Raw genomic sequence first — 21,459 nt, 5'->3', positions numbered from 1 at the left:
AACAGAGGATTCAATCCCCCTAAACAAAAAAAAACTCTAACCCTCCAACAATAAACATGTCCAACCCATCTGCATAATAGTCACAATAATTAATATAAAGAATGACATGTGGTTTTGAATTTCTCACTTCTTTTTCTAAGTTTCTATTTCTCATATTTTTCCCAAAAAGTCAGAATATGGCAGCCGTAGATAAGGGTTGACCACATCTGTAATTGTGGCAACTATGTGACCATTCAATAATCATATATTTTTTATAAAGTTTATAAATATTTATAATGGTTAATTTAGAGCTTAACATTTATGCTTAAAGTCTAAAGACTATGTTGTAAATAGAACTCAAGTATTATCAAAAGTAAGTTGTAATTGGCATATAGTCACAATTGTGTAATTGTCATGTACAATTGTTTTTTTTTTTTTTTTTTTAACAAAAAATGAGTGAGCCTTCTCTTTTTTTTGCCAGGGAAAATGAGTGAGCCTTCAAATGAGCGTTTGATGGGTATCTGAACATTGGACAAGGCCCTAGACAAATTCCTTCCCTCCCCTTAATATATAAAACAAAAAAATTTGTGAATTAATATCGTATCAAAAAAAAAAAAAAAAGTTGTATGACTTATAAAATTGCTCCAACTCCCCCATTCCCCATTTCCCCTTTTTTTTTTTTTTTCTTCTTTTCCTTTCTCTCCACAAACTCCACCTCGTGCTTCTCTCTTACTCTCGGCATCTCCATCATTAGCCCACCATCAGGTCCATCACCCTAATTTCGCTCCTGCCGTCACCCCCCGCCGCCGAAACCCAGCCCCTCTTCTCTTCCTCCCTCCACGGCCTCAACTCCCAAGTGAGAAAGAGATCTGAGTTTGGGGGAGAGATCTCAGTTTGTGGATGCTAGTGTTAGTTACAGCAGATTTAGGCAAAATTTGGAGAAATTTTACAAAAACACACATATTTCGAGTTTAAAATTTTACCGAAATAATACCGAAAAATAATGGATACGTGATAAAATTTCGGGACTTCAAAAAAACGAAAATATATTCCTTGCCATCAACCACTCATTTCTACTTTTTTAAAAAAATAAAGCTTTAAGCCTATGAGCCAGGAACATAGACCCTGTTTTGTTAAAGCAAAAACCTTATGATTCATCTCCCCTTCTCATGATCCCTGTTTGCTGATTTGAGTGAGTTAAAACTTAAAACCTTTTACAATAAAGTTTATAAAATCACCAAACTAGTAATTATTTCGTACGATCATTTGTAGGAAATATTTAATATAGAATTGAAGAAATTAATAAAGGCCCCTCTCTCATGCCAAATGGTGAAAAATGCAATCATTAATTGTGCATCCTATCTACCAGCCGTCCCTTGAATGAATTGCAAGAGAAGTTAGGTACATTATCATTAATATCAAGCCCCATTGGCATTGCTTCCTTGGGATTTACATGACATTTTGAAATGATCGATATATATATGTCACATTCTCAAACACCCAAATCATCATGTGTTCCCTCATCCCTAAGTCCCTACTCATGGGGTTATTGCCCAACTAAAAACAATAATATGATTTGACTCTTCATTCTTGTGGGTGGGTATCAAACGCTAGTCCCTTGAGTCAGTACTCAATAGTCATTCAATAAACCTATGAAGGAATGCTAGTTGTTGCGCCATTCTCTTTGTGTTTTTTCTCTTCTCCTTGTTATAACTTATAATGCAATAAAATTTTATAATCGGAATTATTTATTTTCTCTTCTTTTTATAAAACTATACTACAAAATAGTTTGGAGAAGAAAAAAATACAAAAGATAACTAACATTTCTCAAAAATATTTATATCATATATATATATATATACTCGTCAACGACATCTTTTGTACAAGTGAGACTTTCACTTCAAAATTCACCTATATAAATAGTCAAATTTCACTTGTATGAGAGATTGGTCGTAAAAAAATGAGGTATATTTATGTGACATTACTCTTTCATCTACTCCAATTACTCTAGTTTGTACGGTCAACCTGCCTGAAAACAACCCCCATTAAGTAAGAGTGGACTAGTCAAGAGCATAGCAAGTCGGAGATGTCACAAGTTTTTTTTTTTGTTCAATAATGTCACAAGTTAATGCATGGGAAAAAAACAATGGTTTTTAACAATAGGAGATGCGAGTATATTTACATTAGAAAAAAAGGTGGTTAATTAATTACGAGGGTGAGGACATCAACCTTAGCCTAGCTATCACACAAATTCTCCGTTATATGTTAGGACCACTATTGTTAGAAGACTTTATTATACTTTACTCATTTGAAATTTGAGTTCAATCTCACTTTATCATTTAAAAAAAAAAAATTGTATCAGTTTACCACATAAATTAAAAATTTGTTATAATATACTACCTCTTACTCATTTTGTTTAAACTTTTGTTAAAAATAAGGATATTTTGATATTTTTAAATCTGTTTTTATTCTGTCAAAACAAGCAAAGTATAAAAAAATCATTTAATCTAACAATAGGAAATTGAAAAAGACCAAAATATTTTTATTTTTAACAAAAGTTTAGACAAAATTAGTCATAGATAATACATTGTAATAAATTTTAAATTCATATGATAAATTAATACAATTTTTTTTTTAAGTGGTGAAATGAGATTGAACTCAAAATTTAAATAGATAAAATATAAAAAAACCTTGTCAGAATATAAATTGTATGCACCAAAACAAAAGGCCATAATGTATTACTATTGATAATTCCCAAAAGGTCATTTTCTACAAATGGTATGGTCGCTGCAACACAAACCATGAGTTTAAGTCCATTTACTTCTTTCTATCTACCTTGTATTGAAGTTGCTATTATTGTCACTTCTCTATCCACCATGTATATTATTGTCATTTTGGATCGACATACATATTGGCGTTATTATATTAAACATATCCATTAAAATCTGAATTTTTCTGTTGATGATTTAACTTTTTTGTAATTGATCTGAGTTTAGGTTACACAGTTTGAGATTCTTCGGTTTCTTAATTAGATTGGATATTTCTGAACAAAAAATATGACAAGATTACTCAATCGACCATGATTTATTTGCGATTAAAAACATATATGAATCTAATGAAGGGAAGTTTAATTAATTTTGGACCCAAAAGGTTATTGCAACTAATGAATATTGTTTGTACGTGTAGTTGATAGGACCTAACACACTTATTATTTCATATATGATACCATGGTCTGATTTGCATGAAGACATTAATATGATCATTCTGGGGCAGGCTCTATCCCACACCAAGTGCCATTGTGCCATGTGGATGGTCCAAGGACCACACCATATATCGAATTATAATTGTTAATTAAGACTACAAAATCTTGAGCTGCTTACCTCTTTAAAGTTCAAATCATATCTTAATTTGATAATTAACGGACGACCGTGGTGGCCTATATTTTCCTTCCAATTGCATGTGGCAGTCCATCTCAAAGGTGCTATACATACGTATATGGCATGGGCTAGTGCATGAGGGATATTATGCGTATCATTTTTTTATTTTTATCATGGGGACAATCTCTCTGAAGGAGCTGGAGTGTATTTATTCAATTGTGTTCTGTACTTATTAAAGATATTTTTTAAGCCTCACTTTAAAGATTATTATTTTAAAAAATTAATCAAATTAAAAATTATTTGGTCATTTAATTGTGATTAAATATATAGATGAACACTATATTTTGATAAAAGTATATTTAATAGTTATTATAATTAAATGGCTAAAAAACTTTCGCTTTAAGAGATTTTTTATAGAAATGATCTATGAAGTGAGGCATAAAAAATGAATACTTCAGATTATAAAATTACATTATGTAGTAGGTCCAAAAAGATAATAAACTTCATATTAATTTACTAAATATTTAACTTTGAAATATTTTTGTATATATATACTATAAAAAGCATGTAACACACTAACACCTAATATTTTTGTCCAAGTAAAATATCAACCCGATTCAGTCCAAGTGATCTGAATTATTGTTCTTGTTTTATGGTCCGACGAATTGGCCTTCCTCGGTCCACAGGGTCACCAAAGCCCAGTTCACAACATATATTCTAAAAAAATATCAGATTTAGGGGTGTCTCCAACTCAGATTTTAAAAGAGTTTAATGAATTTTAAAATTCATAGAATCTATCAAAATCCAATTTTAATTCTTATAGAATTTGTTATGTGTAAAAAAAGCATTCAAATTTAACCAAATCCATCCAAATCCATTAAAATCCTTAACTTAATGAAATTCATGACTTTTTTAGGATACCTGAATTTCATTGGAATCCATTAAAATCTGAGTTGAGGACACCTAAAGTTCATTGGAATCCATTAAAATCTAAATGAGGACACCTAGATTTCATTGGACTTTTAAAATCCAATAAAATCTAAGTTGGGGACACCCCTTAGTAGTTGGCAGGTTGGTAATTTTGCTAAAATTGGAATACTGTTTCCTGGACAAGCACAAAAGAATAGACCAAGATCACGTGGGTGAAAACAGTGTGCCTCATCTTACCAAAAAACAAGAAAACAGTGTGCCTCAAAATGGATAAAAAAGAAAAACCACGTCAAGTAGTGTCGGTCGCTCACCCGTGACCCCAAAACAGTTGCACACCACAAATTCAAAGCGCTCACGCACATGAGCGAGACCCAACGAGGAGGGTCCAACGTCAGCGTCACGAGGAAAATGTTTTCCGTCTCTGCCTAATCACATTTCGCCACGTGGTGATGCACGCGGTGTGTGCCCTGCATGTGCACCCACCCCACCCATCCTTCTCTCATTTCTCCGCGTTTCCCACACGGGCTTGACAACTGTTCTCTCATCTTTGTTGTTGTTCATCTAATTATGGCATTATCTCCCAAATTCCCAATACGGAATTTAAAATAAAATTCAGAGAATCACAACTTTGCTGACTTTAATACAAGATATTTTTTCCCGTATAGAAAAACTTATATGTAACAAATATTACACCCAAACTCTCTCTATAAGTGGTCATATAATTAAAAAATGTTTTGAATAGACATATTATGTATATAACTATCAAGTCCTACTTAGCAGTTCTGTTTATTTTAGAAATTTGTAAATTAATTTTATTCAAAATAAATATACATGTCAATATGTTATTAAGATTGCATTATATATGTAATACAACTATCCAACTAAAATATTTATCGAAATACTATATAGTATGTCAATATTATATTACGTGATGTTATTGTAACACCCGAAAATTTTCATCTGCAACATTGTATCGAATGTCCAAAAAATAAAAAGGCAGAGGTATATAATCATCTACTCACTGTTTCAAGTTTCAACTCGGTCCGAGATCAAATGTTATAATCCATGTACTTCTATTATTCGAATTTGTCTAATAGTGCAATTTCAAATCATAGTGTCACAATAAGCTACAGAAGAATGTTCTCAATCTAGATAAATTAATATAATTTATTTGCAAATTTTCGGGCAGGCATAATATAGTAACTTTTTCTATTCAATTTTCACGTAGTTGTCTTCTTGTCTCTTTTATGCTATTAATATCATGTATTATTCTTTTCTTTAGAGTTCAAATTTAGCTACACTCGAATGTTCTAAAAACACGCATTTTTGGATAATATCATGTATTATTCTTTTCTTTGGAGTGTTTCTTTTCTTCATTTTTGGATAATTTTGATTGGCAATTTTCTTTCTTCATTTATTATTTCATTCTCGTAAGATTTTTTTTACTTTAGTTTGTAAAATCATCATCAAATTTTAGATATTAGATTTTAACTGTCATATTTTTTACGATGATAAAAATATTAAGAGTTAAAACCTAATATTTAAAAGATGACAAATTCTAAATAACTCCAAGGTGCAAAATTTTCAAATAACAATTGATAAGCTCAATATGCATTTTCTTGTTCTGTCTTCTTATTTTAAAAATTTTTACAAATATGTTAGCTAAATCAACACATCACATGAGTTGGTAAAAAAATTAGTAAAAATATTGAAGTAAATAGTATTATGTAAGAAAAAATAAAATATTGAAGATGAAGAAGAAGAAGCAAAGATGTGATGTCCTAGGCAAGTCGCAACTTGGCTGTCCCTTTGTGAAGGGGACAAATGAATTCGCACGCGATAATGCCATTTGCAAGCGTACCGTATTAGAGTAGGGAAGGGAACGTGAGCTTGCCGCCTACATTTTTAATTTTATATTCAAAGTAAATTAAAAGATCAGAAAAGTGTGTGGGGCCAACTTTGGTTCTATTATACCTAACGCCGTTAGTTGAAATTTTAGACTTAGTGGAGGACGTGAATGTTTGACCCCAATTTACGAAAACACCCACTCGGCCACTCCTTGTTTTATATCATGAGTTTTTGGCCTTTTGGCCAGTGGGAAATGGGGATGGTGGGGACCATGTCTGTGTTGACTGTTGACTCTTTGAGTAGCTGTATCACATGAGAAATTATTCATTATTTAATGCAATGGATGGTAGGCAATGCGTGATTCAATGCAATTGTTCCACATGCCCTATTATTAGGTATGTCAAGTAAGATATAACGCATTTTGAAATAATATCACACTTAAAGTAGATTAAAGAGATTCTATCAGTACAATCCGAGAGATTGAAAGGGGTTAAATTTCTAAAAAATAGTATCAAAATTGATAATTCGATCAGTGAAACACATAATACATGACCGTCATATATATTCAAGTTGAAACAAGTACATGATTAATCAATTACTGACCTGATTATTTAGCCTCGAAATTGGCAACTGTGGAAGGTATAAGCTCTTTGCTTTCTTACTTTTCCATTGTTAATTTTTGAGCAAATTACAATTTAGTACCTCAACTTTACATGTTGTTTCAACTTAGTACCTCAACTTTGAAAACTTACAAAAAAATACCTCAACTTTCATTTTGTATCAACTTAGTACCCCAACTTTGAAAACTTGTAAAAAAGTACCTTAACTTTCATTTTGTGTCAAAATAGTACCTCCGTTAGTTTTTCTGTCAAAGTGACAGAGATATTTTCGTCTTTTCCTTAAATTTTAAAAATAATAATTTTTTTAATAAAAAAATTTCTTAAAATTTAAAAAAATTAATAAAATTTAAAAAAATGTATAAATAAAATTTCATAAATTTTTTTTTTTATGAAATTAAATTTAAAATTAAATTTAAAAAATAATAATTGTTTTTAATAAAAAAATTTCTTAAAATTTTTTTTTTTATGAAATTAAATCATAAAATTAAATTTAAAAAATAATAAATTTTTTTAATAAAAATTTCATTATGAAAATTTTTTTTATTTTAAGAAATTTTTTTATTAAAAAAAATTATTATTTTTAAAATTTAAGGAAAAGACGAAAATACCCATGCCACTTTAACAGAAAAACTAACGGAGGTACTATTTTGACACAAAATGAAAGTTGAGGTATTTTTTTGCAAGTTTTCAAAGTTGGGGTACTAAGTTGATACAAAATGAAAGTTGAGGTACTTTTTTGTAAATTTTCAAAGTTGAGGTACTAAGTTGAAACAACATGTAAAGTTGAGGTACTAAATTGTAATTTGCTCTTAATTTTTGCTTTCGTTCTCGCACTTGCAAAAGGCAGCTCATAGGCTTGCCAATTTCTCTTTATCCGTTGCTTCTTATGTAGTATGGGTGGAGGACGTTTCATCTTGGTTGTTACCTATCTTTATTGAGAATCGCTTGACTTTTAGGCTTTTAGCCATCTTTAATGAAATGAAAAGCCTCATTCTCCTAATAAAAAATAAAAAATAAAATACTCCATATGTGGGGTAACTCAAACCAAATTATCATATAAAGTGATTGTCTAATATTAATTAGAGATTAATACTATTTTGCTCTTCATATTATTACACTTATATCAGTTTGCTCCCTAGATTTTTAATTTGAAAATTAAAAACTTTGCCTTTTTCAATTTTACCAATTTACATATTTTTCATCCAAATCTTTGAGGGCAAAATGGTCTATTCCATTTAGATCTTATCATTTTTTCCTCATGCATCATTTTTCACTCATTTATTTTCTGCTAAATTTTGGTTGATCATCCTTTCATAAACAGAGTTTTGGATGAAAAATGTGTAAATTGACGAAATAACCTTAATTGACAAACTTAAAAAAGTCAAGATTCTTAATTTTCCAAATTAAAAATCTGTAAAATAAACTAATACATGTATAATAAGCTGGGAGCAAAATAACATTAATATCTATTAATTAAGTATATTTAATATAATATCTTCTCAAATTACACCAAAATACTTAGATGTGATATATTATCACATCTTAGTTCATTCAAAGTGGTTGAAGTTGTTCAATTAAGAACTCCATCATTCTCGTATAGCATAATGACCCAACCAACCAATGTTTATTATTGACCTCACTCCACCTAAGTCAAAGATAAGGGATTTGATTTTATCCATTTGAAAGAATCAAAAGCATCCTAAAACATGTATATGTATATATATATTTCAGTCCCTTTCTAAATTATCAATATCAATGTATAATTTATTAAAAAAAAAAACAAATAAGAAAAATTTGCCCGGGTATTATTATAAAAAGAAAAGAAATAGGTTAGTAATTTCACTGGAGTACAAAACGGGAACGCAATACTGTAAATAAATGGAAAAGCAGGGGCAAAGATGAAGTGCGCAGATAGGAACGCGAACGTGGGCGTTATAAGGTGATGCAAAGAACACGTGTTTGAAATGGCAAACTGACGGTGACAGACGGGGGGGGGGGGGACAGAAATAAAATAACATCATGTCGACCTGGGAAGTTGCGAAGAACCAACCAGCTACCTCAAAGCTTAAAAACACCCATATATTCCTCGTGCTTTAAATAAAAAATAATAAAGTAATCAATTAATAAAATAAAGATAAACCTCTGGCTCAGAGGGAGATGCAGTAGATAAAGCCATAAAGGAAGAGAGAACCGGAAGGAGAAGGAAGATAAATATCATATAGAGATTAGAGAGAGAGAAGGTGTTTCTCAGCGTGAAGATCGAGACCGTTATATTTGTCTGAGTCTTTTGAGTTTGGGTCAAATTCAGAAATCGAATTTTTGAATTTGGGTGATTTGGGTTGGGTGAGAATGTCGTCGAGCTCGTTGGAGAAGCCGTCGAGCTTCACTCAGACGTGTAATCTGCTGTGCCAGTACCTCAAGGAGAGAGGGCCTTTGGGAGATCTAAGCCTCGACATCGCATGCAACATGCAGCAATCTAATGGTGAGCCACTTCTTCTTGTTTTTTGCTAGCTACTCTTTCGTGGGTTCAGTTTATTTTTCGGTATTTTCGAGTTTGTGCTTTTCTGTTTGGTTGCTGAGAAAAGGAAGGGAAAAGAGAACACAAAAGAATTTCATTTTGAATTTTTCTATCTTATCTGTGTGATAATGGTTTCTCATAATAAAACTAAAACTTGAATTTTGATTTTTTATTCTCATTGCTAGGGAACCACAAGAGTGTGCCAATATAAGGAAAAAAATAAATAGAGCAAAATTTTTAGATACGTAAATCAGCTGGATAGCCTGAATTGGTTGGGCAAGAGCCCCCTTTCTAATTTTTTTTGTTCATTTTAATTTGGTAGAGGGTTTTTTTTTGTTTTTTCTTAGAGCGTGTCCTTTGTTTTCTTCTCTAAAAAATGAATATATATTTTTTCTCTCTCGGATTATGTTGGGAGACAATTTCGGTTTGTATTAAATAGTTGGGATCTCATCCAATTTTGAAATTGCTAAGTAGAGACTCCTATCAGTTATGTAACTCAGACTTATTCTATAGATACGTATCAAAAGGGTTTTACAAGTTTTCTTATTCAGTTCCAAAAACTGGTTTTGCTGCAGGGACCCCTGAGAAGTCTCATGAGAAAGCCCCAACCATGAATTTCTTTCCATTTATGGAAAAACCAAGGAACACGCCAGCAGCCCCTAGAGACTTTAAATCCATGGATTTGTTCCCTCAACAAGCTGGTTTTGGCCCCTCTGGTCCCAGAGAAGAACTTCCCAAGATTGCTGATTCTAGGTACCCCTAACTGTTCCCTTCTGGTTGTGAATTTTGAAAATTGGAAATGGGATTTCTGATTGTGTTCACTTTATTGCACATGGAGAACTAGGAAGTTATATTAGCTATATAGCTCTGTGTATTGTATATTTGTATGTGAAATCCTTGTAAGGCTCATTCTAACTTGTTCATCATGTACCAGTGTGAAGATGCCTGCCCCAGGAGAGCCTCAAAGGGCCCCAATGACTATCTTTTATAACGGACAAGTAATAGTGTTCAACGATTTTCCGGCTGACAAGGCAAAGGAACTCATGCTTCTAGCAAGCAAGGAAAGTACCCAGAAGGGCCAGAACCACATCGTTCATGCTTCTAATTCAGCCAAGAGCAGCAGCAGTGCCTTTGCCTCTCATTTGGGCAAGATGCCAATTAACTCCATCAGTTCAGTTCCTCCAACCTCTAACGTGTTTCCTAATTTTGGCAATCAAGCGGTTCAGGAGGGCATTCGGCCATCCCCTCGACCTATAATTTGTGGTAATTTTTTGTGACTACTCTGTCTCCATATCAAAGAGTGCAACAAATAACATGCTTCTCATTATGGTTTCCTTTTCCATTGCAGATCTACCAATTGCAAGGAAAGCTTCACTTCACCGATTCCTGGAGAAGAGAAAGGATAGGTAGGCATCAGATGAGTCTGGCTTTGTGTATTATCATTATTTTAGGGTCTGCTATAGTTAGGTTTCAAGTTTTCTCTCTGGAGATTTTTGCTTTCTACCATTGTATTAATGGCCAAAAGTGTGAAGGAGAAATCTTTCACAGTCAAAATTAATATTCCTTTATGCAACCTGTTTGATAATTGATATACTTACATAAGCTTTATGTTGCAGTGATGGGTTATCGGGGTTCAATTGATTGACCTTGTTTGCAATTTTACAGGATCAACAAGGCACCATACCAAACAAGCAGCCCTGCCGCAGGCCCAGCAAAGCCAGCTGAAAGCAAGTCATGGTTAGAGTTGGCTGCTCAACCAACCCAGTAATCTGAGCTCCAGTTATATGCGTCCTTAGGCTTTTTATAGTTTAAGCCTGCTATCTTACTTTTCAATTTTGGTGGCTTTAAGCCCTTCAATTTCAATTATCTCTATTTTTCTTTATTTTAAGGCTTGGCTCAACTGAACCTGCCATAGATCTAACTGTTGATTAATCTTAGTTGCTGTAATTAAGCTTGTTGAAAGGAATTCAATTAATGATAATTTTGAATTTTATAATTTATTCACTCTTTGTTTCTCTCTTGGTGGATGTGTGATCTCTAAGTTGCTGTAATAATGTCCTGTTCAACGTTTGTTGAATGTTGTCTTCAATATTTCTTCTTCATTAATTTATGTGGCCCCTTTCCTTGTTGGTGTGGCCATATAAAGTAAGAAGTCATAGTACATTTGAAATCCGCATGCCCTGTGGACCAAATTGAGAAGTAAAGAACAGTATGTAACTGGTAATATGGTCACTATCTTCTTTACATTTATAAAAGCAATGTGCAATTATGCATAAAATAGTTGATAAAATGCACTACTTTTTGTTGGGATATGAGGTTTAATGCTGAATAACTTCAAGCTCTCAACCAACCCTCTCAACTTTAATGGCAATTATCACTAGATTTATGTAGCTCTGGTGGTTTACATGATAATTGACTAATTCAATTGGCCCAGTTGACTTGACACCAAACTTCAGATTCTTCATAATAGAAATTAAAACAATGCCAACGCTGACATTTGAAATACAAATTCAAAGGAGTTGCATCCTTTTTCTATTCCATTTTGCTGCAAAGCAGTGTTAATTCAAAGGTGCCAAATACTTCCAAAAAAAAAAAAAAAAAAAGAGAGAATGCAATCTTGCTAATATAATACTTTTGAATAATGGGTTTTACACAACTTGTGCACACTTAAAAGGCCAATAAATAAAGGTCGGGTTAATTACATATATATACCTCAATTATACATCACTTATCAGTTGGGTACTTCAGGTTTAAAAACTTTCATTAGTGTACATCAATTTCAATATTTCGTCAATTGAATACCTCCGTTAGTCTGACCGTTAGTCTAACCGTTAACTAATAATGTGGTGCTGATGTGGCACATTCACTTGGCATTTAAAAATAGACAGGTGGATAAAAATTAATTAAAAAACCTAATTAGAGTTTAAAAATGATACAAAATATAAAAAATAAACACAAAATTAAAAAATGAAAAAAACAAAAAATGGCTGAGAACCCAGCAACTTCACCCTCAACCCTTCTCTCTTCGCCTCCCTCCCCCTCTCTGGCCAGCAACTCGCAGCCCACACCCTCCTCCCTCCCCCTCCCCCTCCCCAAGTCCGCCACCCTCCACATGCACCCACTGACCACCACCACCGCAAACCTCCAACCGTAGCCATGACCCGACAAGCCCAAGCCCAAGCCCAAACCCACCGCCTCTCTACCTGTCACCGCCACCCTGCCAGCCTCATCATCGGTTTCTGCGCCCCATGCCTCCGCGAATGCCTAGCCGGTCTCGACTCCGACGCAGCAAATCATGCCAACAACTCTCCAGACCCGACTCAGCGCAAGTCCTAGCTCCGGCCCAGGACTAGATTTATCAGCCAACAACCCTCCATACCCGACTCGACGCAAGTCCTGCGACGTTAGGGCTCGGAACACTCTCTCGGAGCTCTTCAACATCGACGATGAGCGCAAAGGCCTACCCAGAAAGTTCGAGGTCAAATTGAAGGAAGAGGACGATAATGGAAATGTGCTTAGGGTTTCTGATGTGGAGTTCAAGACGGTGAAGGAGTTGAGTAAATAAAATTGGGGGTGAAAGGCGTCGGAGAAGAGGAAGAGGCTGGGTTGGGCAGGATAGGGGCGGGCTGGGGTGGGGGGGTGCGATGGAGCTGGCTGGGGTTGGGTGGCAGAGGGAGGGGCGGGGATTGGTGGAAGAAGGAGGTGTTGCAGAGGGGAGGGGAGGCAGAGAGAAAGAGAAAGAGAAAGTGAGAGGAGGGAGGTGGGTCGGGTCTGGTCGGGGTGGGGTGGGGTGGGGTGGCGGGGGGAAGGTGTGGCATGGGTTTGGGGGGGAAGGACGGGGGATGTGGAAGGGTGGCCTGGGTGGGGGAAGGGTGGGGGAGGAAGGGGGAATGAGGGGGCTAGGTGGGGAGGTGAGGCCGGGCCTGGCTTCGTTTTTTTTTTTTTTTTTTAATTTTATATAATTTTAAGGATTTTATTGATTTTTTTATAAATTTTTGTCCACGTGGCTTTTTTTTTAAGACAAGTCAACGTTTAGTGGTGGGTCCGCTTGTGCCATGTCAGCGCCACATAGGTAGTTAACGGTCCTTCTAACGGTCAAAGTAATGGAGGTATTCAATTGACAAAAAACATAAGTTGATGTACCCTAATGAAAGTTTTTAAACCTGAAGTATCCAACTGATAAGTGATGTATAATTGAGGTATATATATGTAATTAACCCAATAAAGGTCCTATACACAATGAGAGTGATGCCAAAATATAGTTTTGGTTTTTTATGATATCTTTTCTACTTATTGATGTTCAATGCACGCGGATTCAAACTTGAACACGGAAATGTCATGAATTGTTTTTGTTTTCTTTTTTGGGGCAGAAAAGGACTCATGGTGGTGGCTAGCTTCTTTGGCTTCTTTGCCCAAAAAAAAGCTTCTTTGGCTTCTTGTTTCAAACTTTCAAGAAAAGTATCCTGCAGTACAAGTTATTATATAATGGCAGACATCTACTTTATATATAAGGCTCATGCACAATTCACGACTAGTCTAATTAATATATGTAAACAAACGTTATAGGTTGGTGCACTGTCAACCACTCAGCATCTTACACTAATTAAACACACACACATATATATATATATACATATATAATATGCTTTCTTGAAAAAAATTGGTTTCCTATTGTCACGTTGTTCACACATCTATGCCTTCCAATTTCCATTTTTAACTTCTCCCAGAAAGGAAAAAAGAAAAGGCAAAGCCATGAACATGAGTGGAGGGAGATAAGTGTTGCCAATTTTAATTTATTGGGCATCACATGCTATGTTGAAGGTGGTGGGCAAGTAGGGCCGGCTTTCTTTTTGACTCGTTTTTAATGGTGACTTCTGTGAAATGTGTATGCGTGTGGGTCATGTACTCATGTGTATGCGTGTGGGTCATGTGTTTGCTTATTTCCCATTTGGCATTTGCATTTGGTAAATAAATCTTGAGTGAGGTTGAGTTATGTTATGCTTGCCATTCATGTGAGTTCCACCTTTGCTCATGACTATGGGCTATGAGGCATGACCCAATTCCCAGCCCAATAGTTAGTTGGGTCGTCCACGTTCGAGTCATTTTGGGATCATGCCTATTAATTCTCAGCAATGTCAACTAAGCAGAGTGAGATCAATTTTGTTATTTTCATTCTCTCCTTTTGCTTTAAACATAAACTCTCTTTAAGGGTAACCATGAGAGATGATGTATAGTCACTGTTAAATTGAATTTGTAAGTGCTGAAGCTAATTAATAACTCATTAACTCAATATACTAAAGTCTAAATAAATCCAACATTTGTGTGTAATAAATGGTCATCGATACTCAAAATTTGTCTCTTAAGTGAGCAATACTTCGGTACTTGAGACCCCATATTTTTATCACTCTACTTAAAGTATGAACTTATTATTATTTGTGGTTAATTCTTTTAAACACATTCTCACATTTCAACTATGATAATACAAGACATGTTTTGAACATAGTAGTAGTAGTAGTAGTAGTAGTAGTAGTAATGATACATCATAGTGACCACTACAATTGATATTCTTGGATGTGAATCATGTGATGATTGATTTTGCAAATTGCATGATTTAATATCTCATGAAAAGTATGTGAAGCCCTACACTCCTAATTTGTTATCATTTTATATGTGTGAACCTTTCAATTCCCTCTCTACTTGGAACGTCAAACAAAACGATCATCTTTTCTGAATAATGCTATATTTACCACATTCTTATACCATATTTTTTATACTATCTTACGTGTTATTATTTTACTGGATAAAGTTTTTCTTTTTCTTTTTCTTTTTCTTTTCGAATTTTTTTTTTAATTTTTTAGTGTCTAATGCATGAATGCCATGTAAGTTGCCACATAAGATGGTATGAAATTATGGTATAAAAATGTGGGATGTTTAGCACTACTGTCTTTTCATTAAGTGGACAGAAGTAGTAGTTCTACTGAGCCACCAAACTCTCATGTCTCATCTTATCTATTGGAGAATTGAAAACCCACCAATGAAGTCCACACAATTTAGCCCGTCACTTCAGCCCACCCTTTACAGGCCCAATCAAAGCCCAATTCTGTGAAGAAGATTATGGGTTTAGGTTTACCATTGAGGACTTATAATAGTTCTTTGGCCCAAAGGGTCTAATTACAATTGGGCCCGTCTATTAGCAAAATTGGTTGCTTTGGAGCCCATCTTATGAACCCAAAGCTTGGCCCAATTGAACGTAATCACTTTTCCGATAATGCCCCCAATTATTTCAATATTTTCTTATAATGTAAGCTAAAAAAACAAAAAACAAATGGAATATAAATTATAAAAATCAGCAGAGTGCTAAAAGGAGGAGACCGCCTTTACTCTTTTTCATTTCTCAATTCAATTCTCATCTTTTGCCTTTTCCTTCCCATCTTTCCCTCCTCTTCGAGAGGGTTTTTATTTATTTTTTTTCCTTTTTTTTTTTTTTTTCGTTTTCCATTTTCCTTTTTTTCATCATCATCTTCATCCTTGTTTTCGCCCAGAATTTAATTCCATTTTCGTCTTCGTATTCCCTGAAACCCTAACCCTAAAAGTCCACAATCATTCGAATAAATCCCAAATTCTCCTGTCTGTCTCTCCCTGTCGTGTGTGGAAGAGGATGGAGCAGCAGCAGCAGAGGCTTAAACAACAGCAAGCCATGATGCAGCAGTCGATGTACCAACACCCTGCCCTCTTAGCTGCCCCACAGGTTCTTATTTTCGCATTCTCTCACTCTTTCTTACATAATTTTTTGGTTTAATTATGGTGTACATGTCTTTTCATTCGTTGGAAGTTTTTAATAGGTCAAAATTTGATTTGTAATTGTAGTTTTAGACATCGGTAATTTGGGGAAATGTTTGACAAAATGTTGGTTTGTTTCGATTGAAAAGTATTTGTTTCCGGGATCCCAAAGATTGATTTTTTTACCACAAATGTCTCATTTCTGGGGCCTTAGTTGGAATTATTCAAATTAATCTGCCATAGTTTTTTGTTGTTGAAAACTTTGTTACAATTATGCTTGTCTTAAGCTGTATTCCTTTTTGTATTATTTTTTATTATGGATAGAGAAATTGTCTGAACTATTTGTTATATGTATAAGATTACAAAATTCTACTATTTGGGAACTTGTAGCTTTTCCTGTTTCTTCTTACTTCCTCATTTCTGTTATTTTATTATCCATCGAGGGCGTGCTAAGTGTGCGTAATTAACAGAATAAACAAGATTAGTTTCGGTTAATAACCATTCCCCGTTAAGCATAAACCTTTGCTACTACTATCTCTAATAATTCTACGTGATTTTCTCTATCAAAGAGGGAAAAAAAAATTATGTACGTTCATTTAACTATGTGGATGGGCTTCTTATGCTACAGATATGTATTAAATCTTATCTTAAGCCTGCCAGGATAGTTTGAAGAATGATGGGGGTTTCTACTATGTTATAGATTGCCCGTTTTCTTTCAGTCTTGGTGAATATTTGCAACTTTGCAAGTCTCCAATTCAGTTGTTTTTTATACCCACCCTTTTGTTTGCGTATGCATTTCTTTAAGTATTTGTGAGGAGTGTAAATTTATTACTTTAGGGTTTTTTCTTTTGCTTGTTTTTTACATTTTTATTTTGCAGATAGAGCCTATCTTGAGTGGAAATCTGCCTCCTGGGTTTGATTCAAGTACATGCCGCAGTGTGTGAGTGTTTGTATAGATATTTTCCCTTTTTCTTTTTTTCCTTTTTTGTTTATTTTATTTTCACATCTAGGTTTCTTTGAACTGAGTGAAAAGTTTGTTTTCTTGGCTGCAACATTTAGTTCTTACATTATTGAATACAGTGCTATTCTACCAATAATAGTCTGCACATGCATTGATACTCGAAGCACAATTGCCTTTTCTGCTACATATATATAATGAGTCCTTGTATGTTTGATACCTTTACAATTGTAGGTAGATTGCATATTTAGTAATACTATCAAATTGTACGATATAATTTTTTTAATTCATGGGAAAATGCAGGTATGTTGGAAACATTCATCCACAGGTGACTGAACCCCTTCTTCAAGAAGTTTTCTCTAGTACTGGTCCACTTGAAGGATGCAAGCTCATAAGGAAAGATAAGGTGTGTTTATTCTTACCTATTTATGTGTTTTTCTTTGGTTGGGGAGGTTAGGAACTTAGGGCAGATGATAGGATCATAGAATCTCTTTAGTGCTTTGAGAAATTCCATCTGTCTGTTTTATTTCTGTATAACTTATGGCTTCATATGTTTAAATTTTGGTAATTTGCATTAGAGACCTTTGAGTTTCTCATTATACTTGCTACTTACATAGCTCCAATGTATACTTTATGCAGTCATCCTATGGATTTGTTGACTACTTCGATCGTAGGTCAGCTGCCCTTGCTATTGTGACTCTCAATGGCAGGCATCTGTAAGTATTAATCTTAAAAGAATCATGGTTGATTTTCTTTTTTCTCGTTCCTTGTCTCAGTATGTTGTTTGTTCAGGTTTGGGCAGCCAATTAAAGTTAATTGGGCATATGCAAGTAGTCAGAGAGAGGACACATCAGGTTTGTATATGCATCAGTGTTTAGATAGTGATTTGTTACTTAAAAAATTTTCATTGCTTATGCTATGTTATTTTGGCATGCAGGTCATTTTAATATTTTTGTTGGTGATCTTAGCCCCGAGGTTACTGATGCTACATTGTTTGCATGCTTTTCTGCTTTCCCCAGTTGTTCGTAAGTTCCATTTCCTTGTTTTTTGTTATTATGTTGATGTCTTTTGATTCAGCAAGCTTTTTCTGTTGGATTCCTGAAGTATTTCTACTTGAAAACATGCTCATCTGTTATAACTTGAGAATAACTTGACCTGATTTCTGGTTACAGAGATGCAAGAGTTATGTGGGACCAGAAAACTGGGCGTTCAAGGGGTTTTGGGTTTGTTTCATTCCGAAGTCAGCAGGTACTGAAATGGTGATATTAAACATGTCCTTTCTCTCATCTTTGTTTTTATTTTTCCTTTTTACACTTCATTTGTTGGTTGGGTTCACGTTATGATTGTGTCATTTGTTGGTTTTTGCTCAGGATGCCCAAAGTGCGATAAATGACACAAGTGGTAAGACAATGTGCATTGGTTTGATGAAATTTGATTTTCTCTATACATATATCTTAGATTTATTTAATGTAACTACGTATTAGCAAGTGCTATAACAATATAACTAAGGAGTGGTGTTGCATCTCTTCCAGCTGTTAGTTTTTAGAGTCTCTAACTGTTAAAGTTGACATTTCAGGAAAGTGGCTTGGAAGTAGACAGATTCGGTGTAACTGGGCCACAAAAGGTGCCACTTCCAATGATGACAAGCAGAGTTCTGATTCTAAAAGTGTTGTAGAGCTGACAAATGGAACATCAGGTGAGCTTCTCCGTCAGTGCTGAAACAAGTTTTTATGGTTGCCTATGTAGTTGTGGAAGTAAAATTGAATTTTTTTAGCTTTCAGTTTGTTTTTTCTCTTTTGATTGGATGTTTTAATATCCTTGATTCTGATGGCGGGTCTTGTTATTGTGAATCTTGATGTTTGGGTTGTGTAGCAAAGTTTTTCCTCTTATGAGGGCATATATTGCGGATGCTGAATTGTCTATTGATCTTACATCTTGAATTTCTTCCGTTTAAGGCTTGTATATTTGTCCAATAGTCTTTTATTTTTATTTTCCCTTTTTAAAAAAGAAATGGTCTTGTATTGGAATCAGGGGTTTGACTCTGGATGCATTAGATATGATCTTTACTTTCAATTTTTTCTCTCCATATCTGTATTCTTGTCATGGGAGAGCTTACAATGTTTGTGTTTAACTTTACAGAAGATGGTCAGGAGAAGCCTAATGAAGATGCTCCAGAGAACAATCCTCAGTATACCACAGTTTATGTGGGAAATCTGGCTCCAGAGGCAAGGATTTGTTCTTTTAACTCATTGTCACTGCTGTTTTTGGTGATTTATCAATCTTACTATTTATGTGGTTATTAAGTATCTGTTCTACAGACTGTAACATCCTTGTGTATGGGCATATAGGATATGGATAGTTGTGGGTTGGCTTAATGTTCAATTTAGATAATTTGTTATGCGCATGAGGTCAAAGACTGTCTTGTTGGATAAAAATGGATGTTAACATGGAAATAAAGTGCAAAAAACCTATTTCTTTGGCAAACCAATGTCAGCTTATCACCTCATTTGTGTATCATGTGTGAAGAGGTGGGTATTGATCACCTTTTTCTTCATTGTCCCATTGCTTTGAGGCTATGACATAGGTTGTGTCGGGAAGAGAGGTTGAGTTTGGTGATTCCACATTCTTGTGCATCTCTACCAGTTGAGAAGTGTTGTGAATTTGGTGGAGGAAAATAGGCTTAAGGTATTGTGGAGTTGTGTGGTATGTTGGCAGTTTTTTGGGTTGGCTGGCTAGAGAGGATTGGTAGATAAATGAGGAGGAAGTGAGTGTCTTGTGGGATAGGGATAGATTTTGGGCATCGCTGTGGGCTTTGTCGTGCAATGAATTTAGAGAAACTTCATTCTTTTTTCTTAATGTGGATTTTGGGCATTGCTATGGCCTGCTGTATCTACAGTCAGCTTTTTGTTTTTAGAAGGGCTTAAGTTGTCTGTTTAATGATCTTATTGTACTGTTAGTTTTGATTGTGGTTTTATTTCTATGTTCGGTGAACTGGTGGTCCACTTCTAAAACTGCAAACAACCAATGCCTCAAGGTCATAGTTTGTTGATTGGGAGGTAGTGATAGACTTGCTGGCAAATAGCTCTGATAAGCCTGTCACTCCAATTTGGCATGACAAATAAATGTATAAAATTTGTTAAATGTGCACAGGAAAGAAAGATGTTCCAAGTCTCATTTACAATTAATTTGCAGGTTACTTCAGTGGACCTCCATCGTCATTTCCACACCCTTGGTGCTGGAACTATTGAAGATGTTCGGGTTCAACGAGATAAAGGTTTTGGATTTGTGAGATACAGTACACATTCTGAAGCAGCTGTGGCTATCCAGATGGGAAATGCTAGGTTTCTCTGTGGCAAACCAATTAAGGTACATTCTTGTTGCATATCATAATTAGTAGCAATAGACATATGTTTTGGTCAATATCCTAGTTTTTGGATGATGGCTTCTCTTTTTAGTTTTTGGTGCAGAGCATCATCATTGGTTGATCATCTAATTACTTCTAATTATGTCATGAAATGATCAATAGCTTGATCATCTAATATTTTTCTTTTTCTGTTATAGTGCTCATGGGGTAGCAAGCCTACTCCACCTGGAACAAGCTCTACCCCTCTTCCCCCGCCAGCTGCAACTCATATGCCAGGTTTTTCAGCCAATGACCTTGCGGTCTATGAACGACAAATGGCATTAAGCAAAATGGCTGGTGCGCAAGCCCTCATGCTTCCGCAGGGTCAGCATGCACTGAAGGCAGCCATGGGGATGGGTGCTGGAGCTAGTCAGGCGATATACGATGGCGGCTTCCAGAATGTTGCCACGACCCAGCAACTCATGTACTACCAGTAATTATCTGTCAGAAACCCCCCTTATATACCTCGGCACTTTGGAATAATAAGCATTTGAGAAAACCTGTAGGATGTGTAAACGTTTTTCAGCTTTCCTTGTTTTTGTAGTTTTTATTTGGTAGATTCTGTATCTCCATCACTTATACCTGCTGTGTATGGATAGTGTGTTTTTTCTTTGAACGATTGGGGGTTATGACCTGACTCAGCTAAGCATATGATCTTATTTACCACTTTCCTATTATTAACGAGTGATTATAATTTTGAAGCTCCTTTGAGAAAAATGTTGCCAGTTTTTGAGTATATTATTTTTATTATTTTCTTTTGCCCATAATGCCCGAGAATTTTGTTGTGTCCCTGGTTGTGTATGGTTCAATTTTCACATGATACTATGATAGTTTAAAGAGCTGAAATAGAGTTGTAAAATTTAAGAATCTGAATGTTTTGGAGGTAGAGATTATGTACTTATCTAGGTCGGGGTTAAAATCTCCTTTGAGATGCAACTCTCCATTTAAATTTATGAGAAACTCTTCAATGGAATAGTGTATAAACCCTTTTCTCTTACAAAGCATTATTTTCTATTGAGGAGATCATGATAATTGAATGTCAACTC

At 34.8% G+C, this 21,459-nt stretch overlaps 2 protein-coding genes across 2 annotated transcripts; both read left to right on the top strand.

Moving 5' to 3' along the window:
• The first annotated feature begins 8,893 nt into the window (after positions 1 to 8,893).
• On the top strand, positions 8,894 to 11,276 carry JAZ1 (jasmonate-zim-domain protein 1). Its single transcript, XM_086244341.1, has 5 exons — positions 8,894 to 9,236; positions 9,848 to 10,025; positions 10,207 to 10,535; positions 10,621 to 10,678; positions 10,938 to 11,276. The coding sequence occupies exons 1-5, from the start codon at positions 9,104 to 9,106 to the stop codon at positions 11,038 to 11,040; spliced, it is 801 nt and encodes a 266-aa protein (XP_086100467.1). The 5' UTR covers positions 8,894 to 9,103; the 3' UTR covers positions 11,041 to 11,276.
• A 4,372-nt stretch (positions 11,277 to 15,648) lies between these two features.
• Positions 15,649 to 21,130, top strand: LOC147285034 (oligouridylate-binding protein 1-like). The gene is made up of 12 exons (XM_086244353.1): positions 15,649 to 16,020; positions 16,931 to 16,992; positions 17,314 to 17,416; positions 17,650 to 17,726; positions 17,803 to 17,864; positions 17,948 to 18,035; positions 18,183 to 18,258; positions 18,381 to 18,411; positions 18,587 to 18,706; positions 19,150 to 19,235; positions 20,203 to 20,376; positions 20,572 to 21,130. The coding sequence occupies exons 1-12, from the start codon at positions 15,931 to 15,933 to the stop codon at positions 20,848 to 20,850; spliced, it is 1,248 nt and encodes a 415-aa protein (XP_086100479.1). The 5' UTR covers positions 15,649 to 15,930; the 3' UTR covers positions 20,851 to 21,130.
• The last annotated feature ends 329 nt before the right edge of the window (positions 21,131 to 21,459 follow it).

The sequence above is a fragment of the Dryas octopetala genome, chromosome 5 (genome assembly GCF_963921425.1).
Source record: "Dryas octopetala chromosome 5, drDryOcto1.1, whole genome shotgun sequence".
NCBI lineage: Eukaryota > Viridiplantae > Streptophyta > Magnoliopsida > Rosales > Rosaceae > Dryas > Dryas octopetala.
The sequence above is the reverse complement of the archived record's forward strand: the minus strand, read 5'-3'. Positions and strand labels throughout refer to the sequence as shown.